Here is a 20,258-nt window from a genome sequence, read left to right as displayed (position 1 = left end):
CCCCCATGGGGGGGGGGCGGCCGGAGGCTTTTTCGCCTGGGGCGGCGAAAAAGCCGGAGCCTGCCCTGCTGATTCCATTAAATTTATTGGAATATTCCTGAATAATGTAAGGTAAGCAAGAGAGGCAGAAGCATGTAAAAAAAGAGGTAAACAAAGATAAAAAAAATACTAGGAGGGAATATATTGGCTTTCGTTTCTACTTAGTCATTTTATAATTATAGGTTGAAAAAGAACTGGACAGTGTAATTTGTGGCCCGCCGCTGGAGAACAAGTAATATAGTTAGCTCTCGATTTAAAAAAAAAGGGAGATTTTCAAAAAAGACACCTGAGGGATTTAGAAGCATAAGCCCATTGACTTGTGCTCCTAAATACACTACCACGCCATTTCAGTCCTTTGCCTCTCTGCCAAGTGATGTGCTGATGGCAGATCTTGCAGACTCCTGGGAGTCCCTTGCTATACATTCTGCCATGAAAATGAAGGAAACGTTCACATTATTTCCCTGCCTCTGATGGAGTACACACCTCTCTGCTGTCTTCTCTGGGGTTCATAAAATACTTCTGGAAGAGCACTTTTTGGCATTTGGAATGTACCAAATATCGAATTGCCAGGGTTTTGTATTTTAAAAAGGGGTCCTGAAAAAGGATACTCAAGATTGCCTCTCAAACACACAAACTCCTGGTGCACAGGATTGTGGAGATGAATGTTTGTTGGAGCTCAGCATTAAACTATTAGTAAGACATAATTGCTACCCTGTGTGATGGTGGATATCTGAATGTTTTAACTGGGTGCACTGGCATCAATGTATTTCAGAAAACCCAAACAGCCAAATGGAAGTCACATTTGATTGTTACTACCTATGGGACAGATCTCAACCAGTGAGCTTGGAGGTGAAAGACTCCATGTCTTATCATTCTTGTAAGCCTGAAAGAGGTTATTAAACTAAAACTTTCTGTAGAGACTGCATAACATTGCAGCATTTACTAAAAAATAGATAACTATGACTGTTGATACAGAATTAGGCTGCCTGGCAATTTACAAGATAAAACATTGCCAGTTTATACCAATTTGGTACATAGTTGTAAATTCATGTGTTATCTGGTAATTTTTCAGTTGGCCTATGCATTTCCCCCACAAATCCTAGAATCTCTATTCCCTTCTCCCCCAAGTTTAATCCATGCACCCAACCCTCACAGCCTGCCATCCTGCAAAGTGAGATGGGCTAGACAGAACTATTTTTAAAGCTTAGTGATACCACTCCTACATAGACTGAAGGGATCACTGTAGAATCACCCACCCACCTACACCCCATATAATACGTCACTTTAAAGTACTGTATGAGTTAGTAAAGTATCTTGTTTGTTTTAAACTAAGGTCAGCCTGGAATAAAGAGGGCCTAAATCAAAACCCCAAGATCTACTCTGAACTCCAGATCCAGACACTAACAGGCTACCTCAAAACCTTGGATCAAAACACTCCTGAATGCAGGTGTTAAAATTCTTGATCCATATCCAAACTTGTCCACATTTTAGAATGTTCAGATTCAGTGTTGAGATTCAGCTCATTAGAGAGAAATTTAAGCTGCAGACTTTTATTTGAACCTCAATGTGGAGTTTTTGTTCAGGTCTCCTATTTCACTCTGAATATATGCTTCTTTCATCATTTGCATAGTCAAACCATTTAAGTATATGTGAACTAAGACACTTTTTTGCCTAGTTAGTACATCTGAAATCAGTATAGTACATTAACCCATCAGCATTCTGAGGAAGTGGATGAGGGAGATGCAGCAGTATGCACTCTGTGCTGCCCTGAGCTGTAGAGCACTTTCTGCTCCTCCTTCACTCTGTGCAAGCGTAATCCAGTAACTATGAAAGGCACACAAACCTTAAAGCACTAGAGATATTAAAATGTTATTCTCTGATAAGTGACTTACCACAGATGCACCTCTCCCAGTCTGTGTACTGCCAAGCCAAGGCATGTTGATAGGGGTGCCAGGATTGCTGTGTGTATAAGGTGTAGTACCCTGAACATTTGCCAGGTCATCACGAGCATGTATAACCAAGAAGTCATCAGACCTATAAATGCAACATTAGTAACCAGAGTGCTGATTAGACAGATTTTTGAAATAAAGCATTGAATTACTATTGATTAGTTAGTAGAACCATAACCAAATTGCAAGAGCTACTCAAATAAAAATGGAATAAATATACCCTTTAGCCTCCACTTCTGTGTCATCATCAACCCAGGTGTAGATTTGTGTAGCTAGAATCCCAGAAACATCTAGTTCTTGAATGTCATGGCTGGAAGCTATTGCAATGCAGTTCCTGTTTGCCTGAAGAACAGTTACAAAAGAATGAATTTAAAAACAACAGTTTCCCAGAATGGATCTTTAATTTTACTGTTGTCCTTTTGCTGGTACAATCATTTGTAAACAAACATCTAGCTAGCCAATTTGCAGGTGCCCACATTTGTGTGTGCATATCATACAGGTGTCTACATTCTATTGGGTCTACAACTGTGTACAAAAAGTTGCAGTGATGGAGCCGAAATCTCTTCGAAAGTTTGTCCCCTTATGCTTGCCAGGCAAAATTACACATTCATGTTACTGTATTTATAAGCCCCTTCCTCCCAGGAAGCTTGAGTTCCTTCTTACCTGTCTCCTTGTGGGAAGGTTAAACAGGTTATTGATTTAAGTTCTTATACAGCAACATTTATAGCTGAGTGCCTTGCAGATGTATCGGAGTGAACACAAAAGCGCTCTCACATTCTCTCTTCCTCCCACCCCCTTCTCTCTATACAGTAGAGCTCTATTCTTCAATTGGCAGCCTGTGGCCCAGATCCAGCCCATGAGGACATTCCATTTCACCCATCACCGAGCATTAGCTGTCCCTTCATGCCTACTGGGAAGCAGCAGCCAGAGCTTCTCAGGAAGCAGCAGAGGTCTCCCCATTTCCCCTCAGAAACTGAGCAGGCTGCAGCCAATTCTTACTGGGAAAGCGGGAGGAGCAGAAAGAGCTCTACAGCTCAGGGCAACTCCATTTTCCTTCCCTCCAACTCTCCTGTGAGCAGAGATGGCTCGTCCGCTCCTCCCACCTCCCTCCCTGTAAAAGAGGAGAGTGAAGAACACTTGGAATTGGCACCCCTGCCTTGACGGGGAAGAGGGACCCCACTGCAGTCCCCCTGGCCTGGGAAAGGAGAGGTGAAGAACCCCAGTAGAAGCAGAAGTGAGGCTGTAGAAGCCAGAGTTTATCAGCGGTTGGGAGCTTGTTGGGCTGGGCAGATGAGGACTGGGGGCTTAATTGATGGGAGCTGAGACTATGCACTTCAGTTTATTTTTCTGCTGTTTACTGTCATGCCATGTATTTAATTTAGAAACTTTTCATTTATATTTAGACATACTGGAACTAGATTGTTGATACATTTCCACTTTCAGAAGTACACTTTTAATCAGGCACTTAATCAGAAGCTTATGCAACATAAAAGCACATCAATTATTGATTGCTTCATTAGTTTACACACATCATGTAGTCAAGTTTTTTTGGGGGGGCAGGAGGGGAGAAGAGAAGATGGTGCAAGCGAGTGTCAAAATTTCAGGCAATAAGAAAGGAAAATTAGCTGTCCATTTATTTATTTAAATTCTAATATTAATTTAAAAGTTTTAACAGAATATTAATAGTATGCTGTTTAACTAGCATTACAGTGTATTAGTATAGTTATTTGCAAGATTTCATTGAATATTGTCTACTGGCATGCTTAAGCTTTTATTTTGTAATTAATAAATACAATCTAGCACACCACTCTTGAAAGGTTGTGATCCCTGGCCAGTGGCAGACTCACTGGAGAGCAAACACCTTGAGAGCCCTTTGGCCTGCCAAAATTTGGCCATTACCTTATTCAACCCCCCAGAAAATGTAACTGAATACCACTGCAGCAGAGAATTATGTGGTTAGACCCAGAGAAGACCATCATTCCTCCATCTTTTCCCCACTATAACTCCTCCCTTCCTCTTGCCTGAGGAGGGGATGCTGATGCTGAGGGTCAGCAGAAAAGTAAAGCACCCATCTCTTCCTCTCTCCAACTGCTGCTCCTCTGTGCTAGCGACCAGGAGCAGCAAAGACGGGAGTTTAGAAAGGGAGTTCTTTGGGTGAACAAAGAGCAACAGGAGCAACTACGTGACTCTTGGGCTGAGTTTGTTGGGGTGGGCTGTTTACGGAGCCTAGAAGCCTGCCAGGCACAGCTGACAGCTTCCTAACAAGGCTCTAGCCTGCTATCCTTTTATCCTTAATCCCTTTTTGATTCCTTTGTCGGGAGGCAGGACTAATTTAGGGAGAATAGAGGTTTAAAAAATCAGTTTATAAGCGACCAGAAGAGGTAGCAAACAGGAGCAGCAAACAAGGAAATTTTGTGGGGGGAGCTCAGAGGAGGAGCATGAGAGCCAGCTACACCTAACAAACATTCTCTAAACTTAGGCCAATAACACCCCTGTCAACACACACACACAATCCAGTGCAAGAGTAGAAATAATGCAGGCAGAAGTCCAGCAGGAGAGAGGGGGCTATCCAGTTTATTGCACTGAATGAAGCGTGTAAGATTATCTGTCTTGTGGCCCGGTGGCATATCTGTGCATTCAATGCAAGCAAGTCATGGCCCTCAGAGACCAAGTATGGGCCCCTGAGATTAGAGTGGCTGAACTGAAGGAGCTATGGGAGACAGAGTTACACAGATGAGATTTTCAGGGACACAGAAGAGCCTAAGGAAAGGGATAGATAATAAAACAGAAAATATCATAATGCCACTATATAAATGCATAGTAGGTCCACACCTTGAATTTTGTGTGCAGTTCTGGTCGCCTCGTCTCAAAAAAGATATATTAGTATTGGAAAAAGTACAGAGAAGGGCAACAAAAATGACTAAGGGTATGGAAAAGCTTCCATATGAAGAGAAGTTAGAAAGACAGACTGTTCGGCTTGGAAAAGAGATGACTGAGGGGTGAGTCTACAACAGGGGTGGGCAAACTTTTTGCCCTGAGGGCCACATCTGGGTATGGAAATTGTATGGTGGGCCATGAACGCTCACGAAAGTGGGGGTTGGAGTGTGGGAGGGGGTGAGGGCTTCGACTGGGGGTGCGGGCTCTGGGATGGGGCCAGAAATGAGGAGTTTACGGTGTGGGAGGGGGCTCAGGGCTGGGGCAGGGGTGCAGATGGGAGGGTGAGGGCTCTGGCTGGGGGGGCAGGCTCTGGGGTGCAGGAGGGTGGGACCAAGGAGTTCAGAGGGCAGAAGGATGGTCAGGGCTGGGGCAGAGGGTTGTGGTGCTGGAGGGGATATGGGGTGCAGGCTCCGGGCAGCGCTTACCTCAAGCAGCTCCCGGAAGCAGTGGCATGTCCCTGCTTTGCAGAGGCACGGCCAGGAAGCTCTGCACGCTGCCCTGTCCGCAGGTACCGCCCCTGCAGCTCTCACTGGTCTTGTTTGCCGACCAATGGGAGCTGCGGAGGCGGCGCTTGGGGTGTGGGCAGAGCCCCCTGGCTGCCCCTACACATAGAAACTGGAGAGGGAACATGCTGCTGCTTCCGGGAGCTGTGTGGAGCCATGGCACCTGTGGAGCGGGGAAAGCCCTGGACCCCGCTCCCCGGCAGGAACTCTAGGGCCAGATTAAAACGTCTGAAGGGCCCGATGCGGCCCCCGGGCCATAGTTTGTCCACCCCGGTCTACAACATCTTGAATAGTGTGGAGAAAGTGAATAACAAAGTGTTATTTACACCTTCACACAACACATGAACCAAGGGTCACTCAATGAAATTAATAGGCAGCAAGTTTAAAACAACCAAAAGTAAGTGCTTCTTCACCCAGTCACCTGTGGAACTCATTGCTAGAGGGTGTTGTGGAAGCCAAAAGTGTAAGTGGCCAATCCCAGGTGCTTCAGATGGAATGAACAGAACAGGTAATCATGAAGTGATCCATCCCCTGTCGCCCATTCCCAGCTTCTGGCAAACAGAGACTAGCAACACCAAATTGCCCCGTTCTGTGAATTCCCTCAGAAGCATCTGGCACCAGCTATGGTCGGAAGACAGAATACTGGGCTAGATGGACCACTGGTCTGACCCAGTATGGCTGTTATGTTTTGTACAGTAAGGCACGAAGAACCAGGAGTGGGAGCACTGAGTGCAGCAAGGAAGGGAGCTGCTGCAAGTTTAACCTCTAGCGACAGGGAGGAGGGCAGAGGAAGGAACATGGGGACAGTTCAAGCCATATTCAGACTGCTGGCAAGTGTGATATATTCTTACACAGTAAGAGTACTATCTATAAGAATAGTCTGAAGTATTATGTAATGAAATATGTCCAGTCTATTTTAAAACACAAAGTTACCTTTTCTTTATACTCACTTTATTGACTGCAAAGGCAGTAATGATGTCAGATTCTTTATGAATAATTCTTGCTTTACCTCCTGGATATCCCAGATCTGCTTCTATCTGTATTTAGGAAATAAAACCCATATTTCTGTAACTACAAGGCTTTGTTCAACTTTTAATTCATATTGCAAGCATAAAGGCCAAATACTAGACCATATATGATTATTACATAAATGTCTCAATAGCAAACATAATATGGTATATGCTAAGTAGGATCCTTAATTGAGTCTACTGGGAAAATTAAATGTTCTAAGTATTAATAGGTTTGGCTTCTTTTTATTGTATCAAGATTGCCATTTTGGGGGATTCTACAAGTTCTCATCTCAATCACACTTTTGTACCCCATTACCTTCCTTGAAATGCTGGAGAAGGATATGGACTGCACACGTACATGAGGATGTTGATAAAAAACCATCAGGCACTTCATTATGTTTACACTTAATTTTTTACTAAGGATCACAAGAGATCCATAAGGCCTTGTGAATATTTGATGCAACTTACTTCTTCGTATTTCAGCACTGAAGTAGATGAGATTGGCCAAGGGACTGCACGTGCAAGATCTAGTGCAGAGGAATAATTTGAAATTTCTGTCTTATTTTGCCCACCTGCCATCCATTCAACTATACAAATCTGCTGGGCTGTCTTGCACTTTTTCACATTGCAAAAATACACAAATTGAAGCAGCTGATAGAAAAAACTTCATTCCAAAGCTAAATCTTTGCTATCTAAGGTAATATTTGACTCTTTTAACTGATCTGCATTCAATTCTAAAGCAGAAATCACTTTACGAAGTATTTTAGCTATTTGTCAGGGTACTGCAAGATTCCAAAGAGGATTCTGTGATGGCACTGATAAAATTGAAAAATTCCCATGGGAACAAAACCATTACCACTGTAATGAGGTCATGAAGTGCTACTAAACATCAATGAGGACACAGAAATTAGGACCTGTATTTCAAACTTGAATTGGGTAAGTGCTCCAAAATATAACAAGTGCAAGGTTCCAGAACTGCTGTTTTCTGGCTTCTCTATCTCAGTTTATCAAATCTGAAGTCTTTACCAGTCTCAAAGGCATAAAGGCCTCATTCAGCATTGTACTAGTCCCTGTTAAACAAATGCAGAGATGTGGTCGCTAGTACCATGTGGTATCCAACTCCTTGGAACAGTGTATGTAGAAGCTTCCCTTCTCCTTTTACTCTCATAAATCCTAAGCTTTCAAAAGAGTACCGGTATTTTATTGTTTTAATTAGCTAGTTTTTCCAGAGTCTGTGCTTATCTTTGCTTCTCCTCTACCTCCACTGTTACTGTAAATGTGACACAGTTAACCAGATACTAAGTTTAGGATTTTCATATGCGCTGCAGTAAAAACAGTCTGCATTTTCCTTTCCTACTGTATACTGAGAAGATACTTGCACTGCTTATGTTACACCTGTAGTTATACTTTAAATATCTGGTGCAGTATGGAAGACAAAAGATGCCACTTTGAGTTTGGCCATTTTGCAGAGGTCACCTTTTAAATAAAGCTAAAACAGCCTTGAAGGTATGAAAAAAAAACAAGTCTATTCTTCAACTCTTACTGAAATATACAAAACAGAGTTATCTTAAATAGAAAAAATCCACATGAAAGGTTTATTCTTGATGTGCTCCCAATCATGAATTTAAAGGCATGATGAAAGGGTTGGTTCAGTGACCTCGTGGTAATACACGGCACTACTACAGTACAGTGGAGATTAGAATCTAAACCTCATTTGCTGGTCCATGCAGAAGTTACGTAATATTTTGGCAGAAAAAGTGTACTTCATGGTGTTACCAGGGTGCATTCCACTGATTCATTTGGGTGATAAATAGCACACTTTCCATAGATCCATATATTTTTAAGGTGAGGTGGAACCATTATGATAATCTGCATAACAGGCCACAGATCTTTCTGAATGAAGCCCAAAATTTCTGGTTGAGTGACAATATATCCTTTAAATACAGTCACCCAATTTTAATTTAAGGAAGATGCTGCCACAGCAGGAGCTCAATGCTACAAAAGAGGCAGAGATCCCACCGAAAGGCCTTTAATCCTGGTAAGGAAGGAGTAATCCTAGGGAACATGAAATACTGCTTTTAAGGATGAAACAATGCACTTCAATGTCTTGAAGTGACCAAGTCTTCTATTTCGATTCCTGAATCTTAGGCATGCTATGTTATGATAAGCAAACTATGGAAGAATTGTGACAGGTTGGGTAGCTTTTAGTGAAATGCTGCTCACCTGTGAAAATATATAAAAATGACTAAAACAGGCCTTTTTAATGGCGGGAGACAAAGTTTTATTGCTAATAATTGGGAATTAAGCATCAGTTAAATGGAATTCTTATCTGTATCAACAATCAAAACATTCATAATTGACATCCCCAAATCCACATTGTGAGGTATTAAAGTGATTAAGTGCAAAAATTGTGCTAAGTTACTGTTTCATGAGGCACTGAGGCACAAAATAGCATATTCTGCTTTTATGGGACAATATACTAATGCAATACTTACTTCTCTCACATGGCTGTTCAGTCAACTGTTTTTGAAGTGCTTACAAACAATTTTAAGTGTCATGCAAGTGCAAAATATTAGCACAGAATTAGTATTTGGCAAATTATTAATCCATATACTAATTCTGCTATGTATTCTAACTCAAGTTTCAATGCAGCTATAACGACACAGAGAATTTATTTTAGAATCAGTCTTGATTTGCAGAACTACATCCTATACAATATTACTGATGTAACCGCTGGACTTCTTGCAAAGTTAAGCTCGCCACACTGTGCACAGCTGTAAACAGGTTAACAAAGGTGAAGATCAGTTTAAAGATTGTAGACAGTAAGTGTTTCCTAGGGAAAGAATACGTCTAATTTCATGTGAAAATTATCATTGTGTACCTTATTGAAGATGGGCTCCTCCATCATAGTATTTTTGATGGTTTCACTGTGGTCCTCTAATGACTTCACCACGAAAGAACAATCACATGATAAAGAGTAAAGATGAGATGTAACATGCAAGGTACTGAGGAAATCCTTACTCCTATGTTAATCTTTCCAACACACAACAAAATTAAAACACTCCACACTGAATTGCACAGATACTTACATAAAAATATTTTGTTCAGCATTTACAGTCTAATTCTCAAGTTTTCTTCCTAAACTACACATTTGCTGCAAAAATGACTTTTAAGGTTATATTCTGTAGTGTATCACAGTGTTTCATCTACTTTAGCAGTCAATTTTCTGTATAAAACTTAGAACTTACCAATATGACACATTGATGTTGAATGTACTAGCAATGACAACAGGAAATCCCACAGTAGTCAAAGTAAAGTCATTTTAAAGTAAGGACACAACTAGAAAATCTAAACTAGTGATATTGCTTCACAAGCACTTAAGACACACAGCAGGTGCAGCATACCAGCAGAGCTGCATTAATTAAATTAAGAATTTTTGTCAGAAATTAGATGTCTGTCCCTCCTCCATCTCCCTCTGTTCCTGCACTGCCATTATCCTCCTCACAGCTGAGGAGAACAGTTAGGCTTCCTCAGGAATGTGACAACACTGTACCATGTATTAGTCATAGTGGATAACTCAAAATGTTGCAACAGACTTTCAGCTCATGAGGAAGAAACAAGCTTGTAGTCAAAGTCTGGATCTACCATGCTGCCTCAAAACTATTTTATACCAGTAAGAATACTCAAATACTGCCAACATCCTGTACATAAATGACTACTCTCTTTCACAGAAACACACATACATGTTATTTAAACATTATCTTTTATGGAATACTGAAGAACGCAATCACTCCACATTTAGTGCAAATTCATGTATACTAGAATTCTGTTCACCTGACAACTATCTTGATTGTCCTACAGGTGTTCCATTGCTCTCATCAAATCCGCCTGTATGATTCTCTGAAACAGCAGTATCTCTCTGACACTAGTCATTTCTGGCACCATTACCTCATGTCAATAACTGACATGAAGTAAACACTCCAGAGATTCAGCCCAAATGGAGCCATAATCAAGCAGAAGCAGAATATAAAACCTGAAGATTAAGTGGAGGCAACCTAAAAAAACAAAACCACCTTTCAGCAACATGGGATTAGTTTTTAAAACTCTGCTGTTTTTAATTCTCGGAAAGAGAATTAAAAGGAAAATGGAGAAAGGTAATAGAAAGATTGACAGGAAAAGAAAAAACATGTGGAAGAGGAACAAAAGCAGCACATTAAAAAAAACTGCACTGAATTACTGAGAAGTGTAACAAATGGTAAATTTTAAAAAAGATTAATACCCTGTCCTCTGTGTGGAAGTAGAGATGTACTTAAAGTACTGATGGTTTTAAAATAACATTAATTCAGGGGGCAGCTCTTTCTAAACCAATACAAACATTTCCTATAGTACTGTGCTGTTCTGAGTTCTAGTGGCTGGTGCTTGGCACACATAGTAGTTTAAGCTATTGATTACATGTGAGTTTTCTCTATCAGAGTGTTGCCATGTCCAATTAAAATCTCAAATGACCCCAGGGCCGCTCAGAGGATTCAGGCGGCAGGTCCCAGGGTGGGAGGACCCCCCGCCGCGGGTCTTCAGGGCACTTCGGCGGTGGGTCCCGAAGCGGAAGGACCCCACTGCCAAATTGCCGCCGAAGACCCGGAGCAGAAGAAGCTCCGGGGGCCCAGGCCCCACGAGAGTTTTCCGGGGCCCCCGAAGCGAGTGAAGGACCCTGCTCCGGGGCCCCCGAAAAACTCTCGTGGGGGAAAATTGCCCCACTTGCCCCCCCCTCTGAGCGGCCCTGAATGACCCTACCATTTACTTTTGGCAGGGCTGCCTTATGGAGTTCCATAGCAGGGGATAAATGATAAGTTTATGGGGTAGGGGCTAGACAGCAGATAGTGAGTGCTATCACCAATAAAACAGTACAATAAATAACTATAAGCAAGGAGCAATGATGGAGCACCCAAGGAAAAAAGGAGAAAGAGCTACAACTTTTTAAAAGTGCGTTTTAAGAGCATGTGGCCTAGAAAGCCAGGGTGTGGCTAGAGAACCTTATTCGAGTCCTATCACTGGCACTGTAAATAGGTGCTGAATTTATTTTGATGTTTTTCAGAACTATAAGGCAAGGAGGTAGGATTCAGTGGGATGCACAAGATAAACTGGTAGGGAAAGACTCAATTTTGAAGGTTATGACTGACTAGGTTGCAAATTGGAATCTTGTGGGTGTATACTTTTTTATTAATTATTATTATTATTACTATTTACAAACTGTAAGACTTTTGAGGTAACTCTTATTACCATCTTAGGCCAAAATTTCCAGCAATGCAAGGCTTTTCATACAATTCAAAGGTGGCCATTTACTTTTTGTTTTGAGTTGAGCTGTGGGACTTATACCAAGGTAACACCCAAAATGCAGCAAAATTTTTCAACCCATGAGATTTGGTATCTAGGGACAGCCCCCAAACACCAAACCTGTTGTCCACAAATTTGTGCTGTAGAAAGCAAGAAAGCCAGCTTACATATGTTTTACCTTAAATCCAGGCTCTTAATTAACATAATTGTATATACTTTGTGTACTATACAGACCTCATTTAGGCATCTTTTCTTTGTAAATATATTTCTGATGAAGGTTTCCTGGACTTCCTCTTGTTTAACCAAGTACTGCCAAAGCCTCTTCACAGACAGTGCAACATGACTGTTAGATCTATAGATAAAAGTTAAAATAAGTATGTGCTTATTTATGCTGGTAATCACAGGAGATTCAAAGTATTATTAGCATACAACTCATACCAAATAAAATGCTGTAAAAAGGAAATGTTCAGGTTGTGACAAATTGAAAATGTGGAAATCCAGAGTTGAGTCAGCCACAGATATCACTTCCTGTGTCAATTAGCGAAGTACATATAATTATATATTTAACAATTAACAGAATGCTCAAGATTTCAGTATAAACGGCACAGTATATTATGATATACAATATACTTTTCTGAGACCTCTGAAAACACCTAGCCACAGTTAGACTCCAATTTCAATTAACAGCTTACATTTTGAAGTTTCCTTAATGCATCCTTTCCCTGATGGGGGAGGAAATTTAAGTTATTGACCAATATGCTAGGAGCAGATAAACACAGATAATACCAACAAATACTGAAAGTGAAAACGTAGCTGTATGGGGATAATGAAGCATAGGAATTACTCCTTATCACAGTGCAGGCTTAGAATAATTGTTTCCCCCCCAAAGAAACTAAACTATGTTTAAGGTAAACAGTGAAGAAAAAAACAAAAATACCTGTGACGGGTTGGATCACAGAAACCCCCTTGGGAACTTCCACCCGATGTGCAAAGACTACCCCTGCTCCTGTTTTCCCTGCCAGCTCAGGACTCCAACACCCTGTCTTGCTGAGCCAGACGCTCCTGTCTGCTCCAACACAGACCCAGGGTCTGAATCACTTGTCCCAAAGCTGCAAGTTTACCTGAAAACAGCTCACAGAAGTGTGCTTGTCTTTAGCACTCAGATGCCCAACTCCCAATGGGGTCTAAACCCAAATAAATCCGTTTTACCCTGCATAAAGCTTATGCAGGGCAAACTCATAAATTGTTCGCCCTCTATAACACTGATAGAGAGATATGCATAGTTGTTTGCTCCCCCAGGTATTAATACATACTCTGAGTAAATTACTAAATAAAAAGTGATTTTATTAAATACAGACAGTAGGATTTAAGTGGTTCCAAGTAGTAACAGACAGAACAAAGTAAGTCACCAAGTAAAATAAAATAAAATGCGCAAATCTATGTCTAATCAAACTAAATACAGATAATCTCACCCTCAGAGATGCTTCAGTAAGTTTTTCTCAGACTGGACACCTTCCAGGCCTGGGCACAATTCTTTCCCCTGGTACAGCTCTTGTTCCAGCTCAGGTGATAGCTAGGGGATTCTTCATGATGGCTCCTCTCCCTCTCTGTTCTCTTCCACTCCTTTATATATCTTTTGCATAAGGCGGGAACCCTTTGTCCCTCTGGGTTTCCACCCTCCCCCCCCCCCCACTGGAAAAGCACCAGGTTAAAGATGAATTCCAGTTTAGGTGACATGATCACATGTCACTGCAAGACTTCATTGCCCACTTGCCAGCACACACATATACAGGAAGACTAACAGGTAAACACAGCCACCTGCAGACAATGGTCCTTGTTAATGGGAGTCATCAAGATTCCAAACCATCATTAATGGCCCGCACTTTACATAATTACAATAGGCCCTCAGAGTTATATTTCATATTTCTAGTTTTAGATACAAGAGTGGTACATTTATACAAATGGGATGATCACACTCAGTAGATTATAAACTTTGTAATGATACCTTACAAGAGACCTTTTGCATGAAGCATATTCCAGTTACATTATATTCACTTATGTTTTTATAAAACCATATAGACTGCACAATGTCACAATACCCTCCAAATTTTATCTCCTCCAATTTTTTTAAAAAATTACTATTTAACCTTAAGAACATCAAGGGTATCAGAAATTGGTTTCCCTGTTTGTACTTGAGGATCATCTAGAAGACTGACAAACTAAAGTGCAAAAGTAACATCAAAACAGACAAACCTGAGCTCACCCCTCACTTGAAAGGGAGGACTTGTACCTTTCACAAAGCCCTTTTCTCCCAATAATTCGTCAAGATTTTGAGTTAAACAGGTTTTAAAAGAAACAGAATAGTAGTGAACCTCAGATGAATATGCTGTAAGTACCCCAACAACTGTGGAAATCTTTGGAAAGGTGGCTAGGTTCAAAACCATAAAGGAGTCAAGAGCACAGCCATCTACTGGATACTCAACGGTGAGGGACACGGGGGGGAATAGAGATGTGTGTACAGTATATCATTCAAAATATTTTTTTTTTAAATGAAGTCAACAAGACAACTAAGATTATAGTTGTTAGGAACTACCAGTTTACAATGGAAAAGAAGTGCACTTAACTGCTGGCTGTGGAGCTCATGCAGATGCCATTAGGAGAAAAGGAACATATGGTTACATAAATGTGTGGTGTTGATATCCAATTTTAAAAATTGAGTTACAAATCACTTGCTGATGCAACCAAAAACATTATGGTAAGATGCAATATTATGAGCCCATAGTCAATGCAGAGAAGAAAGTTACTGTTGCTTTTGTTATAACTAGGAAAGAGAGAGGGAACTTCTTTTATGACAATGTTCTTCTAGACCTTGCCCGGGTCTCCTTAACACCACAATGCTTCCTCAGAAGGTAGATCGAAGACCTGTCACACTTCCCCCCCACAAAGGTCAGCTACTGAGATGTATAAGGCTCCTTACTCTGATTTTGGCCAAATATAGGTTTCCCGCCCCCCTTAAACAGTAAATTGACTTTGGGCACTGGGCTTTGAGAACTTCAAAAATGTGATTGCTTTCTCCACATCTGAATATCTTCATTGCTTAGGGCCAAAGTTTCAGAAGTCTACACATGCATGCTAAATTGCACACATTTGAGCATACAGTTATAACTGAGAGCAAATCAGGTAGGGCACATGCATACATGCCAGGCATGCGTCTACCTGGACATCTGCACTAAATCTGTGGTACTTGCATATGCAAGCATGCATTTCTGAAACTATGGCCCTTCACTTGCCTTACCAAGGAAAATTTTAATTAATTGTTCAGAAGATGTACATTAACACATTTTTTAAAAGTCACATGCTCACTTGAAAGGAGTGTTTGTAGGTTCAAGCAAAGCTTTGTGGCGAAGGAGCGCAGGACCTGCCGATAATGCATCCTCAGAAGTATGAGCAGAAATTAAATTCTGAGGTGGGCCACCATGTATCTCAAGTCGCCGGAGAAGAACTTGCTCCCAGCGCTGAAATGTCTTCAGAATGGCATGGCACAATGGGGAGCTAACTGGAAGCTCTACAAGGACAAACCAAACAAAATAAACTATTTTACGTCTGCTAGAATCTTGATGAGAATCACTTCACTGTCAAAGAAGTTGACTATCAGTGTTTCAAATACTTTAATCTAATGTATATGTTTATTATGAACATGCACACTTTTTAAATAAAACATCATTTATGAACAAGTGGTCTGGGTGTAGAGAGCTGTATTGCTTTTTGCTGGCAGAAGAGCTAGATATGGGAAGAGGGCCATAGCATCTAGGCCAGTGTATGTATTTTACCAGAGATGTACTTTGAGCTACAAAAGGAAAGTACCTGGTTCATTAACTAACTTGGGGAAGGAAAGCACATGGTTCATTAACTAACTTGGGGTAGTGAAAAACATTTATATACAGCCATTGACAACTTTCTTAAATGATTAAGAGGTAAACAAAACTGATAGAAATAGGAACCAAAATATATAGGTACTAATACTTCATGGAAAAAACCTCAGTATTTAAAGTGTACCAATGTTACTATAGTAATAGTGTCAGGATAAATAAATCCAAAACTACTGAACAAGTTATTTAAAACCTCTGCTGAATGCAGAAGAAGCTAAAAGGCTGATTCATTTTTATTCTGCAATTAGGTTCCTGAATTCATTGTCAGATTATTAAATATGGAAAGACATCTCCATTACTACACCATTACCTGACAGATCATGCCCAGCCAAGGGGTAGAAATTCTTCAACCTATGAAGCACCAACTGAACCATAGCCAATCGCATCAGTGACCAACTAACAACAAGAAAATACATGAGTCATTGATTGACCTCTTACAACTTTAAGGAAGTTTCACTTAAAAATAAAACTAACATCTCTACTGTAGGAATATTTTTAGCTTTTATTAACCAAAATATTATAAACAGTTAATAAACCATGAATATATTTAAAACCTTAAGGATACCTTGTATACCAAAACAACTATTATACATAATAAAAAGACATTAAAATATTATTCTCATGCGTTATTTATAACAAAACAAAAGAAGATAATGCATTCCTAGGAAATATATGCATTTCTTGAATGGCTGCCATATTATTGCTCACACTTCTGCAGTAAGTTCCCAGAAATGCACTGTCAACAGTGTCAGAAAAAGTATGAGAATCAAAGTGATTCATACCTGTATGAATTTGAATTAGAGTGCTCCTGAAGGTGTAAATCTGATGCAAAATCGTCATCCTCATCATCGCTTCCCTGACTCTCTTCTGAATCGTATTCCACTCTACTTTGTGAGGTTGGAAGAAAAGGCTAAAAAAGCATAGAAAAAATATTTTAGTTCAGCAAAACTGTATCTGCCAAAACTGTGTTTCAAATACTGTTAACATGTATGGTAATATTTAAAATAAAGTTATTGTTCATGAATTCTAATAATTTCAACCCTGATGGAGAAAACCAGTTGGTTCTTTTTAGAACCTCTTACTTCAGCACAATTGACTTCAAAACTACACAAGTTACTCTATTTACATAAAATTTTACATTTTCAAAAGCTTAATTATTTTTCACTACTTGTGTTTCAGTAACACCTAAAAGCTCCAATCAGGACCAGGACCTCTGTGCTAGTATTGGACAAAGACAAGAAGAGCATTTCTGCCCCAAAGATCTTGCAATCTGATTTAGCACTAGACATGACAAGCGAGGATAACGAACAATAGGAGAGAAGAGGTTGGGAGGAGGTGGCATGATGGAGGGTAGATGAGGTGAGCAATAACAAGATTACATAGTTACTTAAACTAGATGCAGTACACTCACAGCTTGATGGTTTTAAATAAATTGAAGCTGTTCTTATAAAAGTATCAACTATTCCCAGCCATCTCTTGACATACACCTCTACCCCGATAGAACACGAATTCGGAGATAACGCGGTAAAGCAGCGCTCGGGGGGGGGGGAGGGGGGGTCAGGTCTGTGCGCTCCGGCAGATCAAAGCAAGTTCGATATGACGCGGTTTCATCTATAACGCGGTAAGATTTTTTGGCTCCCGAGGACAGCGTTATATCGGGGTAGAGGTGTAGTTATCATTAGCTGGCTGATTTCCTGCAGGCATAATACAGGTGAGTTCTGAGGAGGGATTTGCAGAAAGGATAGCAGCCTTACAGTTATTCCATGATGGGTATTGCATTCAGAGAGAGCAACACGGAAGAAGATACAGAGAGGTTTCTGGAATAAGGTCATACATCATGGAATGGGTGGATGTAGTAAAAGATGAGGGCAAGTAAGTAAGGACAGTCAGAGTTATGAAGGGTCTTGAAGGTGGTGACAAGAAGATTGAATTCTATGAGACTGAGATGGAAAAGCAGTGGAGTCATTCAGAGAATGGTTGAAGTGGTCACGTCAACAAGCTAACAAGTTGATTGAGGCCAGCGATACTCAGACCTCAGTGGTTCAGGAGCCAAATTATCAATCAACATTACCCAAAAGAGCCACAGTAGTGTGAATTCATTGTTTCATTTACTCTCTATGTATATACATATATAGCCAGGTGTGGGTCAGCCCCAAGCAGCATGCGGCTTGGGAGGGGGGGAGTTAGCCCCAGCCACAGCTCTGGGTGGCACAAGGCTGTGGGGAGAGACCCTGGCACAGGCAGTAGAGCGCTCAGGGGGCGGAGGCTTAGCCCCAGATGCAGGCAGCAGGGGGTGGGGCTTTGGTCAGCCCCAGCCCCAGCCCCAGGAGGCACGGGGAGGGCGGCTGGAGCGAGCCCTGCAAGGGGTGGAGGGGCACGGCTTGGGTGAGCCTCTGGCTGTCCTGTTTTTACTTTAAAAAAAAATACTTCTCCGCTGGAGCCGTCATGGGTAACACATCTTTCTGTAGCCTCTTCTCTTTCCGCCCGCCCCCGGTGGCAGCTTGCATTACTGTGCCTGACCTGATGTAGGTTCTCCGGAGCAGCTGATGCTACGCTGCTGCAATTAACGTGTGTTAAAAAAATTAACACATTAATTGTGTTGTGCGTTAATCACATGCTTTAACAGCAGTTAATTGACAGCCTATATATCTCTCTCTCTCTCTCTCACACACACACACCCCAAAATGAATGAATAAGAATTCTACAACTGATAACAGCATTCTGATTGGTTAATAATTAAACCACACAGTGTTTTCACATCATGCAAAGAGCTGCAGGAGACACATTAAAGAGCCACTTGTGGCTCCAAAGCCTCAGTCGAGTATCACTGATCTAGGCAGTTTTTAATGGCCTATAAGGGGGTGATGAGTGTGCCAGGAAAGAAGAGGTTACAGTAATCAAAGCTGAAAATGAGGAGGGTCTGTAAGAAAGATTTTGCTGTTTGGAGAGATGAAGGATCTGATTTTAAGAACTATAGTAGATGAAGAAACAGCATCATTAACTCAGCCCACCTTTGAAACAGGTAACTATTATTCCAACCTTTGTGATAAGAAAACAGGCAAAATGACTGCACAGGAAGTCTGCTAGACCAGGATTAGAACTCAAGACTTCCTAACTCCCTACTCCACCTCCGTTCCCCACGTTATGCTGCCTTTCATATATTTCCTTGATTAGGAGGTTTTGATAGGAATTTTTACAATTTTCCATCTGGAGAGAAAATAAGGGTTCCTACATCTACATTGAATTCAGCCCCCATTGGTTGGTGAGGTATCACAACACATTCTTACTATGAGTCTTCCTGAGTAGACCATGTAAGCGTAATGTATTTATTGAACCGATATCAATTCTGGCAATTATTTTTTTAATTGTGCACTGCAGAGTTCACAGCAGGCAGTTTCTCATTTCTGTTAATGAGAAATACAGCCTCTGTGCTTAATATCTCATCTCAAAACAGAAGTTAAGCCTCTAACTCCCCCCTGTCCCCTTCCAGGAAAAAAGCAACAATGTGCATCTGCAATCTCAATGAGCAACATTTCAGAACAATCTCTTCATGCTCCACAAAGTCAAATCAATTCAAGTAACCATTTTGCAAACAAGATTTTTCCAAAAAGCTACAGCCAGCATTGTTTTATGACTATTTGGGATGTTATGAATAAGAAGAAGATAAAACTTGTATAGAATCATAGACTAAGGTCAGAAGGGACCACTATGATCATCTAGTCTGACCTCCTGCACAACGCAGGCCACAGAATCTCACCCACCCACTCCTGTATCAAACCTGTGTCTGAGCCATTGAAGTCCTCAAATCATGGTTTAAAGACTTCAAAATGCAGAGAATCTTCCAGCAAGTGACCCATGTCCCACGCTGCAGAAGAAGGCGAAAAACCCCCAGGGCCTCTGCCCTGGAGGAAAATTCCTTCCCGACCCCAAATATGGCAATCAGCTAAACCCTGAGCATGTGGGCAAGACTCACCAGACAGACACCCAGGAAAGAATTCTCTGTAGTAACTCAGATCCCACCCCATCTCACATCCCAGCACAAGCCATTGGGCATATTTACCGCTAATAGTCAAAGACCAATTAATTGCCAAAATTAGGCTATCCCATTATACCATCCCCTCCATAAACCTATCAAGCTTAATCTTGAAGCCAGATATGTCTTTTGCCCCCACTGCTCCCCTTGGAAGGCTGTTCCAGAACTTCACTCCTCTGATGGTTAGAAACCTTCATCTAATTTCAAATCTAAACTTCCTGATGGTCAGTTTATATCCATTTGTTCTTATGTCCACATTGGTACTGAGCTTAAATAATTCCTCTCCCTCCCTGGTATTTATCCCTCTGATATATTTATAGAGGGCAATCATATCTCCCCTCAGCCTTCTTTTGGATAGGCTAAACAAGCCAAGCTCTTTGAGTCTCCTTTCATAAGACAGGTTTTCCATTCCTCAGATCATCCTAGTAGCCCTTCTCTGTACCTGTTCCAGTTTGAATTAATCCTTCTTAAACATGGGAGACCAGAATAGGGTTACCATACGTCCGGATTTTCCCGGACATGTCCGG

The 20,258-nt window shown here is 41.1% G+C and overlaps 1 protein-coding gene across 2 annotated transcripts in view; it reads right to left on the bottom strand.

Moving 5' to 3' along the window:
• DMXL1 (Dmx like 1) overlaps positions 1-20,258 on the bottom strand; it is a 157,304-nt gene that overhangs the window by 18,395 nt on the left and 118,651 nt on the right. Inside the window, exons 30-37 of one of the 2 annotated variants that reach the window (XM_024194440.3) lie at positions 16,481-16,608; positions 16,009-16,094; positions 15,133-15,334; positions 12,004-12,121; positions 9,320-9,382; positions 6,379-6,465; positions 2,209-2,330; positions 1,932-2,073 (exon numbers count right to left, since the gene is read on the bottom strand). In XM_024194440.3, the coding sequence (XP_024050208.2) occupies positions 1,932-2,073; positions 2,209-2,330; positions 6,379-6,465; positions 9,320-9,382; positions 12,004-12,121; positions 15,133-15,334; positions 16,009-16,094; positions 16,481-16,608 (948 nt within the window). The remainder of the gene's footprint in view (positions 1-1,931; positions 2,074-2,208; positions 2,331-6,378; positions 6,466-9,319; positions 9,383-12,003; positions 12,122-15,132; positions 15,335-16,008; positions 16,095-16,480; positions 16,609-20,258) is intronic. The other variant, XM_024194441.3, reaches the window with a different exon arrangement.

Source organism: Terrapene carolina, unplaced genomic scaffold, assembly GCF_002925995.2.
Source record: "Terrapene carolina triunguis isolate 2854851 unplaced genomic scaffold, T_m_triunguis-2.0 Scaffold69, whole genome shotgun sequence".
Taxonomy (NCBI): domain Eukaryota; kingdom Metazoa; phylum Chordata; order Testudines; family Emydidae; genus Terrapene; species Terrapene triunguis.
This window is presented reverse-complemented; position numbering and strand designations above follow the sequence as displayed.